This window comes from Cervus elaphus, chromosome 15 (assembly GCF_910594005.1).
Source record: "Cervus elaphus chromosome 15, mCerEla1.1, whole genome shotgun sequence".
NCBI lineage: Eukaryota > Metazoa > Chordata > Mammalia > Artiodactyla > Cervidae > Cervus > Cervus elaphus.
Window position 1 is genome coordinate 82955817 of NC_057829.1, and position 13480 is coordinate 82969296.

A 13480-nucleotide genomic window follows, 5' to 3' on the forward strand; every position below is an offset into this window, starting at 1 on the left:
CTATTTTTTTTTTCTTTCTTTCTTTTTTTTTTTCTGTTGAAAAGATCAGGGCAATGCCATTTCATTTATTGTTTCCACAATGGTATGGTGTAGCACACAGGTCATAGTCTATAATGGGCTATTGTAGAAATATCAATTTATGAAACACTAGCCTTTCTTCCTTATATATTTCAATTTTTCAGTACTTTGAAGAATAAATTCTGAATGCATCTTCTCTGAAGTATAGAGTGTTCCTGATGATCATTTACTAAAGTCATTTTATCAACAATGACTTTCTTATTCCTGTAGTTAGGTAGCTGTTCATATTTTTTAGAATGGGAGTTGAGCTGCTTCAAGAAGGTAAATCAGAATTAGAACCTTAAGCTGCAGTGGTTGATGGGTTCCACTTCTCCAAGCCTAGATGCTGTCTAAGCTCTGTAAGCTTTTGCAGTTTTAGGGCCGTGGCAAAGTGACTTCTTTTGTAGGTTCTTATCATATCTTTTGGGTAGAATTTTCCATTTTAAGAGTGTATTGATTTATCTCCTTTATTGATGGATTCAAAAATTCTGTCTTGCCTTTGTCTGGATTCCTGCCTGCAGTGACATAAAGAAACTCTTGCTCGATTCGGAGTTTACTCTCCTGCAGAGATGCCTGCTTGTTTCAAGGTAACACTATTTGAAGTGTCCTGTGTAAGAGACAGGGAATTTCAGGTTAACTCACTCCTTTCATCAAGAGTTGTTAGTTAAAACCAAACTCTTTGGAATTTTAGAAAATATATCAGTTCATCCTTTATAGTTGGCTTACAGATTGTTTTGAAAGTAGTATTACAAATAGGAAAAAGAAAAAAAACATGAGATCTAGGCCTTCTCTATTAAAAAGACTCCATTCTACAGATAGCTTTTTAAAATATCAGCTGCAAGGGACATGTCCTAAGTATACCCATAAGTTATATTTAGATTATATTTAGAAGTAATAACCTATAAGTTCTTACTTAGAGTAGAGCCATCCCTTATAAGAAAGACCATTCCCTTCACTCCCCAGAGAATAAAGAGCATATTATTTCCACACCTTATATAGTCAGTGATCCCAGAGGAACTTCTTCCTTAACTGGTGCAGATTGAAAGATGTGCTGATGGCAAACCAGGTAAATAATAGCACAGGCTACAGTACCATGGTGTTGCTCTTAACAGAACAAAGGAAGGCTTGGGTGGGAAGGGGCCCCGTGCAGTCAGGGCCCTGTGCTGTTTGAGAGCCAGTAACGGGGCTGGAGGACTTGGCAGCTTCAGCTCTTCCACCAGCCAGCATGTGGTCTCTCACGGGCCAGCACCATGCTCCTGGCACTTCAGGCTGCCGTGGGGAGCCCCCATCCAGGCCCCACGCTGCTGCGTGAGGTCAGTGGAGACTGTGGTCTCACCCTGGCCAGGCTTTATGGTGATGAATCGGAGCTGCACTTCTGGACTGTTGCCGCCCACTATCTGCACAGCCTGTCCCAGGAAAAGGCCGTGAGCACACCAGTGGCTAAAGAAGCCGCTCCTCGGGACAGAGTGAACAACCCGCTAGATATATGTTACGACGTCCTCTGTGAAAACGCCTATTTTCAGGTATTACGTTTCATATATTAAAAACCTTTAAAGCTATGTCTTTCTTTGTAAATATCTTAAAGTTGGGAAACTTTGTACTCAGTAAAGGTCCACATAACAGAAACGAGTCTCTCGGCACAGTCACATAAAAAAGGCCTGATTCAGGACTTGAAAAGCTCATAAACACTTACTGAGTTTTTAGTAGACATTAAAATTTTTTTATTAACAGCCTTTTAATTTTGGGGGGGGGGGGTCTTAAAAATTTTTAACTTGGTTCATTTTAATTTTCTCATGTTACTAATTTTCTATAAATAACAAATACTTAATTTACTTGGTTTGAATTTGCTGTTCTATATATATAAAGGTAGTTTCATAATTTGTTTAACCTCCAGTAGAGTACTGAATTACACATAGGGATTTTTCTTCCAGCTCTACTAAAGTGCCAGTTTCTGTAAGCAGGCAGACATGCACACAGATTATAGTACATTTCAACATTTTTTTCTTCTCAAATTCTTATTAAATTGTTGGACTTCTTCTTTGACTCAGAAGTCTAAGCAATGTTTACTAATAGTTAAATAATTCAAAACTTTTAAAATCCAGACTCAATTTTCTCTTTTTTTTTTCTGCTCTAGAAATTTCAGTTGGAAAGGGTTAATCTTCAGGAAGTAAAACGGTCAACTTATGATCATACAAGGAAATGTACAGACCAGCTGCTTCTCTTGGGTCAAGTATGTCAGTTTTTATCTGTTTTCATGTTTCAGGGAGTTGATGGTTGATTAGTATTTTAGAGCATCATTTATATCACACACAAACACCGTGCACACACACCATAACATTTCCCTGAAAGTATAAGTGTAAATATATGCTTTCTCTCAAAATAAGACCAACAGACGTTCTGAGAAAGCAAAAATATATGGTAAACCAACTTGTAATTTTGGTTTCCATAATGTCACATGAGGCCTGCCTAGTTTTGTTTTGTTTTGGTTTTGTCTGACTAGTACAGAGCTTAAATAAGTACCTGTGTAAACCAGACTGTGGTTTTACAGTTGTTCTAAAGAAGCAGTGTTGCAGTTTTGTTCAACTTGTATACATGTAAACAATGTGTTTATGGATAATTTTTGACAATGAAAGTCTTCTTTAAGCTGAAAACTTCAGTGTTCCAAATTACGAATCTTGAAGGGTTATGTTGGAGGAAAATGGCCTCATAACTAGAAGAACTGTTTGCCTTATTAGACGGACAGAGCCGTACAGTTGCTTTTGGAAACCAGCGCAGACAACCAGCATTATTACTGTGATTCATTGAAAGCCTGCCTGGTCACCACCGTCACCTCGTCAGGCCCCTCCCAGAGCACCATCAAGCTTGTGGCAACTAATATGATCGCCAACGGAAAACTGGCAGGTGAGGCATAGGGGTATATTTGTCAGTACTCTGAAAAATCAGACCCATTCCTAGGAAAGTATTTGGTTATTAGGAATATTTCTTTCTTTTTTATATACACTGGAGAAAAATAAATTATTGCTAGCAGTTTACATAATGAAAGTGTTAGTCGCTCAGTTGTGTCCAATTCTGTGTGACCCCATGGACTGTAGCCTGCAAGGCTCCTCTGTCCATGGAATTGTCTAGGCAAGGATACTGGAGTGGGTTACCATTCCCTTCTCCAGGGAATCTTCCTGATCCAGGGATCAAACCTGGGTCTCCTGGTTCTTTACCATCTGAGCCACCAGGGAAGCCCTCATATTATAAGATGACCATATAATTTAGGCATCTAGACCAGTGCATTTTTAAAGAGTAAAAGCGGTGTTATTAATAATTGCCAGAATAATATACATAAATTGGACAAACATGGGCACTCTAAACGTTAAAACCAGTGAGTGAGATAGTCTTGACTCTTGTTTTCTGGACTGTATTTGTACTGCCAACCCAGGTTACTTGAGTGACAACACTGTAAAACCCTATTTTAATACTTCATTTTAAAATTTAAGTCAGTCATGTCTCCAGTAGGTATAAGATGTCCAAGACCAGGTGAAGTCAGATGGTGGTTTTACCCTTCAGTGAGTCGCCAGAGAGACAGCTCCAGCCTTACTCACGGGGCTGCTGTCTTGTCTTCCAGAGGGCGTCCAGCTGCTCTGCCTGATAGACAAAGCTGCGGATGCCTGCCGCTACCTGCAGACCTACGGCGAGTGGAACCGGGCAGCGTGGCTTGCCAAAGTAGGTGATTCTAATAGGTGCCTGGAACTTTAGGCGGGAAAGTTCAATCTTGAATTTTTGACTCATGATTTTGAAGGTATTTTTTTGGGCTGCAAAGCGGCTTTACAAATATTTTCTTAGCAACTTTCATCTTCTTCGCATATAAATTGCATTTCTTCTTACTGCAAAGTGGAGGTTGCATTTGTAGCAATTAGTGAAAGCAGCTGCCTCCTGTCCCTGCTGGGGTGTGAGTCCAGACTACGTACAGTGAAGAGGTGGTCCTGGACCCATTGGTCCTGAGGTGTAGGTCCCTGTCACCTCTGGTCACGGTGCTGCAGCAGCAGGGGCTGTGTCATAACGCAGAGATGAGCTCTGTTTCATGGTAACAACATGAGATCTGTTGATCTATTTCAACTGAATTCTTTTTTCTTTCAGCATAGTGCAGGGTGTCCTTTTTAACATGAGCATCTTTCTCAGGTCCGCTTAAATTCTGAAGAGTGTGCTGACGTTTTGAAACGATGGGTTGACCACCTTTGCTCCCCTCAAGTGAACCAGAAGTCCAAGGCCCTTCTGGTTCTTCTTTCCCTGGGCTGCTTTTCCAGCGTGGCCGAGACGCTTCACAGGTACACCCGCTGTCCATGGCTGGTCAGAACCACCCGGGATTCACCACCTCACGCTCATGAGGCTCTGCCAGGAAAGTGGTAGTCCTTGATGTTGGGAGTGAAGGGAGAAGCATATATTTTAGGTTTATTTTTTAGAAAAAAACCTAAAGGGAGTGAAACAGCCCATGCTTATTCATTATTCTTTTGGTGTAGGAACTTTGCTACTTCTCTGCCAATCTGCTAGTCAAACCTAATAGTTAACTGTTTAAAAAGAATATTTAAAAAGAATTGAGGTCAATTTAGCTTTGAGTAGAACAACTGAGACAAAGGCAGAAAAGCAGTAGGAAGGAGGAAGAACGTGTGGCAAGTTAGAGGTGTCCCCTCTGAGAACCTTGAAGGGAAATTAATGCTTATCACTTACCATAGGACATTTTATTTATTTAAAACTAAGGGAGGTAGGTTGAGGCAGATACGACAGAAAGTTACTTGTGAAATCTGGACCTGGGTTTGTGGATTTTTGTCCTGTCTCTGTAGATCAGACAAGATAGGATTCTTGTCCTGTCTTTATTTCAATGATTTCACAAATGTTTTATAAGAGTTAATAGAAAACAGCAATGGGTTGGAGCATGAGAATTCTCCTTTCCTCTAAGCTGGGGCAGAGACCAGTGCTGGTGTGCCTCACGCAGCCCTCGGGCTTCTATGGAGAGTATGTACAAGTCCTTGTATAGAAACACTCCCTGGGATGGTCCTACCCCCAGATGATGAAAGCCACAGCTCCTGACGCGCTTTGTGTTCTGTTGAGCAGCATGAGGTACTTCGACAGAGCAGCCTTGTTTATGGAAGCTTGTCTCAAGTACGGAGCCATTGAAGTCAGTGAGGACACAGATATCCTTTGCTGGGACGTGTTTGCTGAGGGGGAACCAGATGCCGTGAGTGGGTTTTAAGCATCCCCGTTGGCTGTGCTGCCTGGGAGGAAAGTATTGTATGGAGAAAAATCTGTGTTCTGACTGCTCAGAGTCAGGAAAAAGGGAGAAATGGGAAGCGACAAATCAGAAAGAAGGTTGTTGCCCCACCGGCATCAGCTGTGAGATAAATGGAGAGCCAGGAAGGGCTGTGAAGTGGAGGGAGCCCAGATTTTGTGATGTTTTGTTTGAACTTACAAAGAAGATAGAGGAACTAGTAGTGTAGGAAAGGTACAGGAGGCTCTGCTGGAATAAATGCACACCAGAATGGATTAAAAAGAAAGACTGCTGTTACCGGCAGGGACGCGCTAACGTGGGACGAGACGCAGCAGCACTTCAGAGAGACGTGTTACCTGGGCAGGTCACGGTGGGCCCCGTGTGAGCAGGAGCATGTCAGTTCTTCCGCCCGTCACTTGAGTCACATGTTTTTCTTTGAAAAGAAGGAGCTTGAGAATCCTACTCTCAGGTCCTTGTGTTTGCAGAGGCCTTGTTGTTCTCCTTGCACTTTTTCTTGAATGGTTACATTGTGGCCTCATATCTACATGTCATGTTTTTATTTTTCTGTATTTTTTTTTAACAGAAAATTGAACTCAGTGTCATGCATCTCGGCACTGGTGGAGTTGGCTCTGATTCAGTGGAGCTGTTTTGGATATCAGAACACAGTGGGACAGGGCTGTCTAACATCCCCAAAGTGAAAGTGATAGTCACTCAATTGTGTCTGATTCTTTGCGACCCCATGGACTGTAGCCCGCCAGGCTCCTCTGTCCATGAATTTCTCCAGGCAAGAATACTGGAGTGGGTTGCTATGCCCTCCTCCAGGGGATCTTCCCAACCCAGGGATCAAAGCCAGGTCTTCCGCATGGCAGGCAGATTCTTTACCATCTGAGCCACTCAGTGAGGCTGGATCTGCCCCTTAAATGCCAACCTCTCAGGCTTGCAAGCAGCTCAAGGGTTTGCACATGTATTTCTCTTCTGTCATCCTTCCCTCTCTACTCCTTAAGTGCATTTAGACCTTGGAGTATCTGAGGGCATGTTAGTTGGGTCTTGTAGGAGGTCGGGCTTTGGGCTCAGCTGGTGCCAGTGCAGGGACATTGCAGACTGAAACCTCACCTCCCCCGCCGTGAGCTGCCCTCCCCCAGAAGAGCTCCCTGTGCTCCTCCCGCGCTGCCCTCCCCTGGCGGAGCTGGTCCTTGTTTCCAGCCTGTGGGAACCTGCTGGAGCCCTCTCTGCCCTTCTCTTCCTTAACTGCAGTTTACAGAAGCTCATCTCTGCTATTTATGCAGATTATGCCCGAAGTTTAAAGAACCTCGGGTTTAAACAGGGAGCAGTTCTTTTTGCTTCAAAGGCTGGAGCAGCTGGCAGAGATTTATTGACCGAACTGGAATCCCCCAAGCAAGAACTGACTGACTGAAGAGTGACCAGTCTCTGTGCCCCAGGGCACCTGGCCTCAAGAGCAGTGGCCGAGGTGTTGGTCTGGCTGTGGACGGTCACAGCCAGACCTACGAGGGTCCCGTCCCCTCCGGGGCCCTCGTGGACTGTTTACCATGTATGCACAACAGTATGTGAGCATTTATGCTATAAGAAGCCAGTCCCAGGACCTGTATTTATCTCAGAGAAAGACAGGAATGCTTCAGATATTGAAAGTATAACATTTTATACTTTGGCAGACAGCTTTAAGAGTCCCTAGAAATGCTTTTCATTTTTTAAAAATTTAAGATCCAAGCAATTGAATTGCTTTTCACATAGACTAGAATTAAATCTGTAGTAAAAGCAGCTTGTGAGAGCTATACTGAAATACGTGCTCTGCCTGTGTGTATATACAGCCATTCAAGGTATAAACAGAGCAGAAACATTTAAACAGTAAAGGTGACTTACCATGGTATTCCTTGTTTTCTTACCTTGAAAACAGAACTGTTCATTTCTTGGTTAGGCAGTTGCTGAATTTTGTAATTTCAAGTGTATAGGCTCTTAGAGAAATTGTAAGCTTTAGGTTTTGTCTGTGGAGTCTTAGATATTTGGGATTTTAGCTCCTTCTGTGATGGGTTACAGTAACCTCCTCTTTGAAGACTGTGCTCTAATAATTTTCTGTCTTTGTATTCTTCCAATGACTGAACTATATGAGATGTGACTTATAAATTATTGCTAAAAATTTAAATGTGTGTAACTTACAGAAATGATAAAAAGGGAATTAATTCCAGCCAGGCCTTTGTGTCCTCTCAGCTGCTCTGCATCACGTCGGGTGGTGTGCTGGCGCCTCAGGAGTTGGTCCAGCTGCTCGCCCTCCAGCGCCGCTTTGCTGAATCCAGAACCAGGCTGCAGGAACTCGGGGCTGCAACACAGAACAGGGTGGAACACCTGCGCTGGGGTTCCTGGGTGGGCAGGGCTCAGCTTGTGACTCTGAGTGGTGAGGTAATGGCCTTCCTGTCTTTCCCCTGGACGTCCAGGGTGGCATATGTACTAACACCCACCGGGAGGTGTTTTTACATAGAATCGTAGTCTCTGCCCTTAGATATCAAACCCCTCGAACAAGGAACTGAGGTCCATGGAGAGGAAGGGCCTGTCCCAGGAATGCTTGTTCCCAGGCCAGTGCTTTTGCTAAATGTCCTAGAAGAGACCCAGGATCCACTCATTGGTCCTGTGGCTGGTCACCTTCTTGCCCTTTCTTTGCCGGGGTAGGTGCCACCAAATTTTTAAAGGCCAGAGGCAAACCCAGCTCTCTTTATATTGTTTAGTAGGTAAAATGATTGTGAGGATGGACTTTATTAATTCAGCCATCAACTGGCTAAGGGAGAAAAGAATGCCGGCCTTAGTAAGCAAAGAGAAAGAAGTAGAAATTCCAGCAGAGGGCATTTGAAAGTTCAATGTGCTTGGGATTGGAGGCCAACAGATAGGCGGTGATCTCCTGCTGGATTGTGGGAGTGCGTAGAGGACCAGGCAGAGCAGCTCAGCCGCCAGTGCTGAGCAGAGAGGCCCTGGGAACCTGCACCGTGTCACAGCCCAGCTGGTTAGGGTGGCAGCAAATCTGGGTCAGGACACAACTCAAAGTCCGGTCCGAGCAGAACCCGAACCGCCCTCTCCCCATGACCTTGTGGGCTGAAAGCTGGAACTGCTCCACTGCTCTCTGGTGAGCATTTGAATTCAAGAGCAGACAAGGGTGAGTGAATCACTTTCAAGAGTCTGACCTTCAGCTTGCTTCTGCATGGAAGCACTTTAAGCACATTGGGTTATCTGTGCTTTAGCAAAGGAGGCTTCCCGGGGTGACACCAGCAGCGGGGCATTTGGAAGGAGAGAGACAATGACTTCAGGGCAGCAGGCATCTCCCTGTGCAGATCGCCCCTGGACGTGCTTGTCAGGCCTCGCTCCTTGGCAGTGAACAGGCTGGGCGGAGCGGGGAAACCGGGGGAGCTTCTGCCAGCGTGAGACCCACCCTCTCGCGCCTCTTGTCGCTCAGCGTTACCTTTTCCCTGTTCTGTTGCTGATTGTTTTGCAGATGGTGACCAGCCCTGGGCCTCCCCACGCTCTTGCTTTAGGTCTTTCCATCGCTTTGAAAGTGGGAGCAGGACATTTTGTTCTCCCAAAACGAATAGTGGGGCAGTGTCAATACCAGCCTCAGGTCCCTCCCAGAGGCACCATATATCAGAAGTTCTCTACAGAGTGGCCCTCACCTCCATAGGAGAACAGTGCCTCTCTCGGCTGTTAATTGCCTGGAGATTCCATCTTGCATGAGGACAGTCTCAGGTGTCTGTGATTCCTGAGCTCGTGATCACGCAGAGTATTTCATTCTCCTCAGCAGCACTTTGCAATTGAAGTCAAGTGTTCAGGTACACACTGGCAGTTGTACTAGAATAAAAGAATTCTGCAAGGCAGAAATTGACAGACAAGTGAAAATATTCTCTGAACCAGTAGGGCTTTATTTCTTTGAGATCTTGCTCACAATTGATTTGACTGACTCAAAGTGACTCATTCTCATTTTGTGAATGAAAGAAGTCCCTCAATTAAAATGTAAACGCATTTTAAATTGGCTCTACCAATACTTGAGTGTTCTGGTGTTTTAAAAAGAAGAAAAGCAAAGGAGCTAGGCTTTAGGAATGCAGTTCTCCTGAGAACTGCTGAACTCCAATTAGATGGGCGGATCCAGTGGACACTTGGATGAGCAGATTGCCCCGCTGTCTTTCCTGTCCTTAAAGGCTCCTTGCATGTGTTTGCTCACAAGACCCACGCAAAATAACGCCATGAAAGTCCCACCTCTCTCCCACTGAGATTTTCTGTGACTGTGGCTCTCAGATGAGTCCCTGCAGGCATCTTGCTTCAGTATTTGGCTCTTTTACTTAAAAAGGCCAACTAACACTACCAAGCCCACTTATTTTTTTTCAAGGACACTGAGAAATAGGACTTAGTCAAGGTGAAAGTAACTGTTCCAAGTACAAAAGAAGGAAAGATATTCTAGGTTCCATAGGTGATTTGGGTTGATTTTTAGCTTTTCTGTTTTCCATGTTTATTTATAGCAAAGTCAAGTGCAGTTAGGCAAGAAGGCTGTTAAAAACCATGTGATGATAGCTTCAGAAGGACTGAACAAATAGTTAAGAATTTAAGATCAGATAAAAGGATATTCTCCTGTCACTGCAAATGTAGCTTGGATCAGTTTTCCCTTGTGTTTATGGCCTTTTTGAAACTGAAGTAGGGTGGGCTGGTATGGGCGGATGGTGGGGGGCTGCACAGGAAGAGACCTCTCATTGAGACCCTCGAGGTAAAGGGCTGCAAAATGCAAGCTGCAGACCTGATCCCGCTCCTTGCCTGTTTCGTAAATAAAAGTTTTACTGGAACAACCGCGCCCATTTGTTCCTTGTCCGTGGCTGCTTTCATTTGACAGATTTGAGTACTTGGGACAGAGACTGTATGTCCTAAAAAGCCTAAAATATTTTACTGTCTGGCCTTTTATAGGAAAAAATTCACCCACTGCTACTCTAGGTCCATAATGCCAACTTGAGATGAAATTTCAGCTGCACCCAGTTGTCCTTGTGGGTGCAGATCAGTGATCCTCTGACTAGGTGTCCTAGAAAGTGAAAGTGTTAGTCATGTCCAGCTCTTTGTGATCCCACTGACTGTAGCCTCTGTCCACAGAATTCTCCAGGCAAGAATACTGGAGGGGGTAGCCATTTCCTTCTCCAAGGGATCTTCCCAACTCAGGGATTGAACCCAGGTCTCCCATACTGCAGGCAGATTCTTTATAGTCTGAGCCACCAGGGAAGCCCTGATGCACTGTAACTTAGCTCTTTTCAGAAAGATGTTAGCCTCATCCCAGGACTTCCTGATAACTCAGTTGGTTAAGAATCCGCCTACAGTGCAGGGGACCCTGGTTCGATTCCTGGGTTGGGAAGATCCCCCGGAGAAGGGAAAGGATACCCACTCCAGTATTCTGGCCTGGAGAATTCTGTTAACTGTGTAAGTCCTTGGAGTTGCGAAGAGCTGGACACGACTGAGTGACTCACTTTCACCTGACTCATGGACCCCTGTTCCCATGACAGTGGGTCTGGGAAACTACACACAACATGCATCTCTCAGACTGACCTAGTCTTATTTTTGACAGTTCTGAGTAAACAGATGGTAGTTGATGATAGCTGACATCAACAGGTGATAGAAAATTTTAAATCCAAGAGCTGTTTCATTATCAGCATTTTAAAATAAATCTCAGTTTTACTCCAGGCACCTCCTAACGTGTTCTGCTATAGCAAGAGCTCACTTTATTCCAATATTTTGACATTCTACCATCTAGAGCCTTAGTGCTTCAGCCAGGGTGAAAGTGAAAGTGTTAGTTACTCAATCATGTCCGACTCTTTGCAACCCCATGGACTGTAGCCCTCCAGACTCCTCTGTCATGGGATTCTCCAGACAAGGATACTGGAGTGGGTTGCCATTTCCTTCTCCAGGGGATCTTCCTGACCCAGGAATTGAACCCAGGTCCCCTGATTTGGAGGGAAATCACTCAGATTGTTTTCTTAAAGAACCACCTGTCCGAGGACAAAATATAATTCTACAGATTAATTTCACTGCCCTGTGGTCTAGAGCTCATACCAGCTGGGAATGTAATTGAACAATAGGCCCTTGCTAAAGTAGCTAATGTTTGGCAAGAATAGGCCAAGGGAAATAGACTGTGTCCCATGAAGCAGTCTGACAGCTGTCCTGGAGGATAGTATTCTAGCGAAAGTGTAACGTTAGTTAATTCAGGGGATATTAAGAATCTGATCTGCTTGTGTTCTTGGAAATGCCATGGCACATTGCAGAGAGCCAACTGGAGCCCCGCTCCGGCCAGCTGAGTGACTGTCAGTCAAGCCCTGGGTTTTGCTTTTTGCCTCTGCAAACTTGCTCAGGCGTGCTTCTGAACACCAGTGCCCACACTGTGGAACAAAGAGGAAAGCGTGGCCTGGGGATGGTGTGTCCCTGCCATCTAACTGACTGACCTTGGACAAGCTGCCACCTGGGCCTCACAAGGATACTGATACAATGATACTGCCTGCCTCCCGAGATGGTTGAGCGAAGATGACAGGTGACAGATGTGAGGGCTCGCCAGTCTAGACGCTGCTCAGGTCTTTAGAAATTCTTCAGGAACGTGTGTGGTCTGCTTGCGTTCCTGTTCATGAGAAGACAGATGAGACTATCAGCTTGCATTCAGGACTGAGAGTCTTGCTTCTGTGACACAGGCCAGGAGCAGGGATCAGAACGGGACAGGGAGGAAGGGAGCGAGAAAAGGAAGAAGGGAAGTGACTCTGGGCATCCCTAACATCCCCCACTGGCATCATGGAAAACTTGTTTTGAGCAGAAAGGACCTGGTCTGGAGCCAGGGTGGACCTCCTTCTCTCCGTGAGGCATCTCCAGAACCCTGCTCCATCCGCTTCCAGTGGTTCCTCTCTGACCGTCTCCAGGACACTCAGCAAGCCTCCTCCTGCCTGAGACTCACCTCCCCTTCCCGCACCCCAGCCTTTGAGGCCTCCCCATCTCCCACCCCAGCCCTACCCATGGGAACCACCAAGCTCCCAAGTACCGACTGAGCCACCACTGTCTGCCAGGGACTCAACACACCTGGTTGGGGGGCAGGGGCCCTTCCCTAGAACAGGGGGCTGGGATGGAGTGGGGAGGTGAGGAGCAGCCCCAGGCCCAAGAGGGAAGGACACCCCACCCAGGGGAGGCGGAACAATCCACTGGGAGTGGCCTTGAAAGGACACAGCAGACACCAGAGCTGGAGAGGCCCACAGCAGGGTGCCCCACGGTTCAGAAAGGATGGGGAGCAGGCGACACTGGGGGCTCCTGGGGAGGGGCGTCAGCATGGCCCTGAAAGATGAGCAGGCAGGAGCCCAGGGTCTCCAGGCAGATGAAAAGCGCACGGAAAGATGTGGTCAGGACAATGGGCCTACAACCAACTCAAGCAAATGGTTCCATTTTTCAGGAATGTGGGACTTCTCCCCCAGGGCCGGGTGGGAGGAATGTGTGGACCAGCTGCTTGGACGCCCATGAGGGCCCAGCTGGGGGCCAGCTCATCAGAGAGCCGGGCAGCAGCTCCCACCAGCTGCTCCAGGTGGCAGCTGACATCTGCTTCTCTGACAGAGGGGTGAAGAGGAAAGAGCAGAAGCTCCTGACCTGCTGGCCAGTGAGACTGTCCACTGTGGCCAGGCCAGCGCATTGCCCCTGAGGGGAGTTCAGGTCTGGTGGAGAAAACCGCAGCTTAGCCATCTCCCCGCTCCCATGTTAGTCCTGTGGTCTAGTCATAGAGCGTGTGTGCGTGTGTGCTAAGTTGCTTCAGTCCTGTCTGACTGTGACCCTATGGACTGTAGCCTGCCAGGCTCCTCTGTCCATGTGGTTCTCCAGGCAAAAATAGTGGAGTGGGAAGTCATGCCTTTCTCCAGAGGATCTTCCCGACCTAGGGATCGAGCCTGTGTCTCTTACATCTCCTGTACGGGAAGGAAGGTTCTTTACCACTAGCGCCACCTGGGAAGCCCTGAGAGCAGTCAGAGTGATGTTTTAGACACAAGATTCTCATCAAATGCTGCCCTGGCCACATCTCTCCAGTGGCTCCCAACACACTTAAAAGTCAAAGCTCTTAACCACGCTTGTCCGTAAGGGAGGCCCTGCATTATCTAAGGGCTTCCCGGGTGGCGCAGAGGTCAAGAATCCGCC

The 13480-nt window shown here is 46.3% G+C and overlaps 1 protein-coding gene across 3 annotated transcripts in view; it reads left to right on the forward strand.

Annotated features, from left to right (window-relative positions):
* WDR11 (WD repeat domain 11) overlaps window positions 1–7508 on the forward strand; it is a 54537-nt gene extending 47029 nt beyond the window's left edge. For all 3 annotated transcript variants that reach the window (XM_043925499.1, XM_043925500.1, XM_043925501.1), the window contains 8 exons: window positions 579–644; window positions 1403–1580; window positions 2192–2287; window positions 2793–2958; window positions 3671–3768; window positions 4225–4370; window positions 5155–5234; window positions 6568–7508. In XM_043925499.1, coding sequence (XP_043781434.1) covers window positions 579–644; window positions 1403–1580; window positions 2192–2287; window positions 2793–2958; window positions 3671–3768; window positions 4225–4370; window positions 5155–5234; window positions 6568–6722 — 985 coding nt within the window. In that variant the 3' untranslated portion in view covers window positions 6723–7508. The remainder of the gene's footprint in view (window positions 1–578; window positions 645–1402; window positions 1581–2191; window positions 2288–2792; window positions 2959–3670; window positions 3769–4224; window positions 4371–5154; window positions 5235–6567) is intronic.
* The last annotated feature ends 5972 nt before the right edge of the window (window positions 7509–13480 follow it).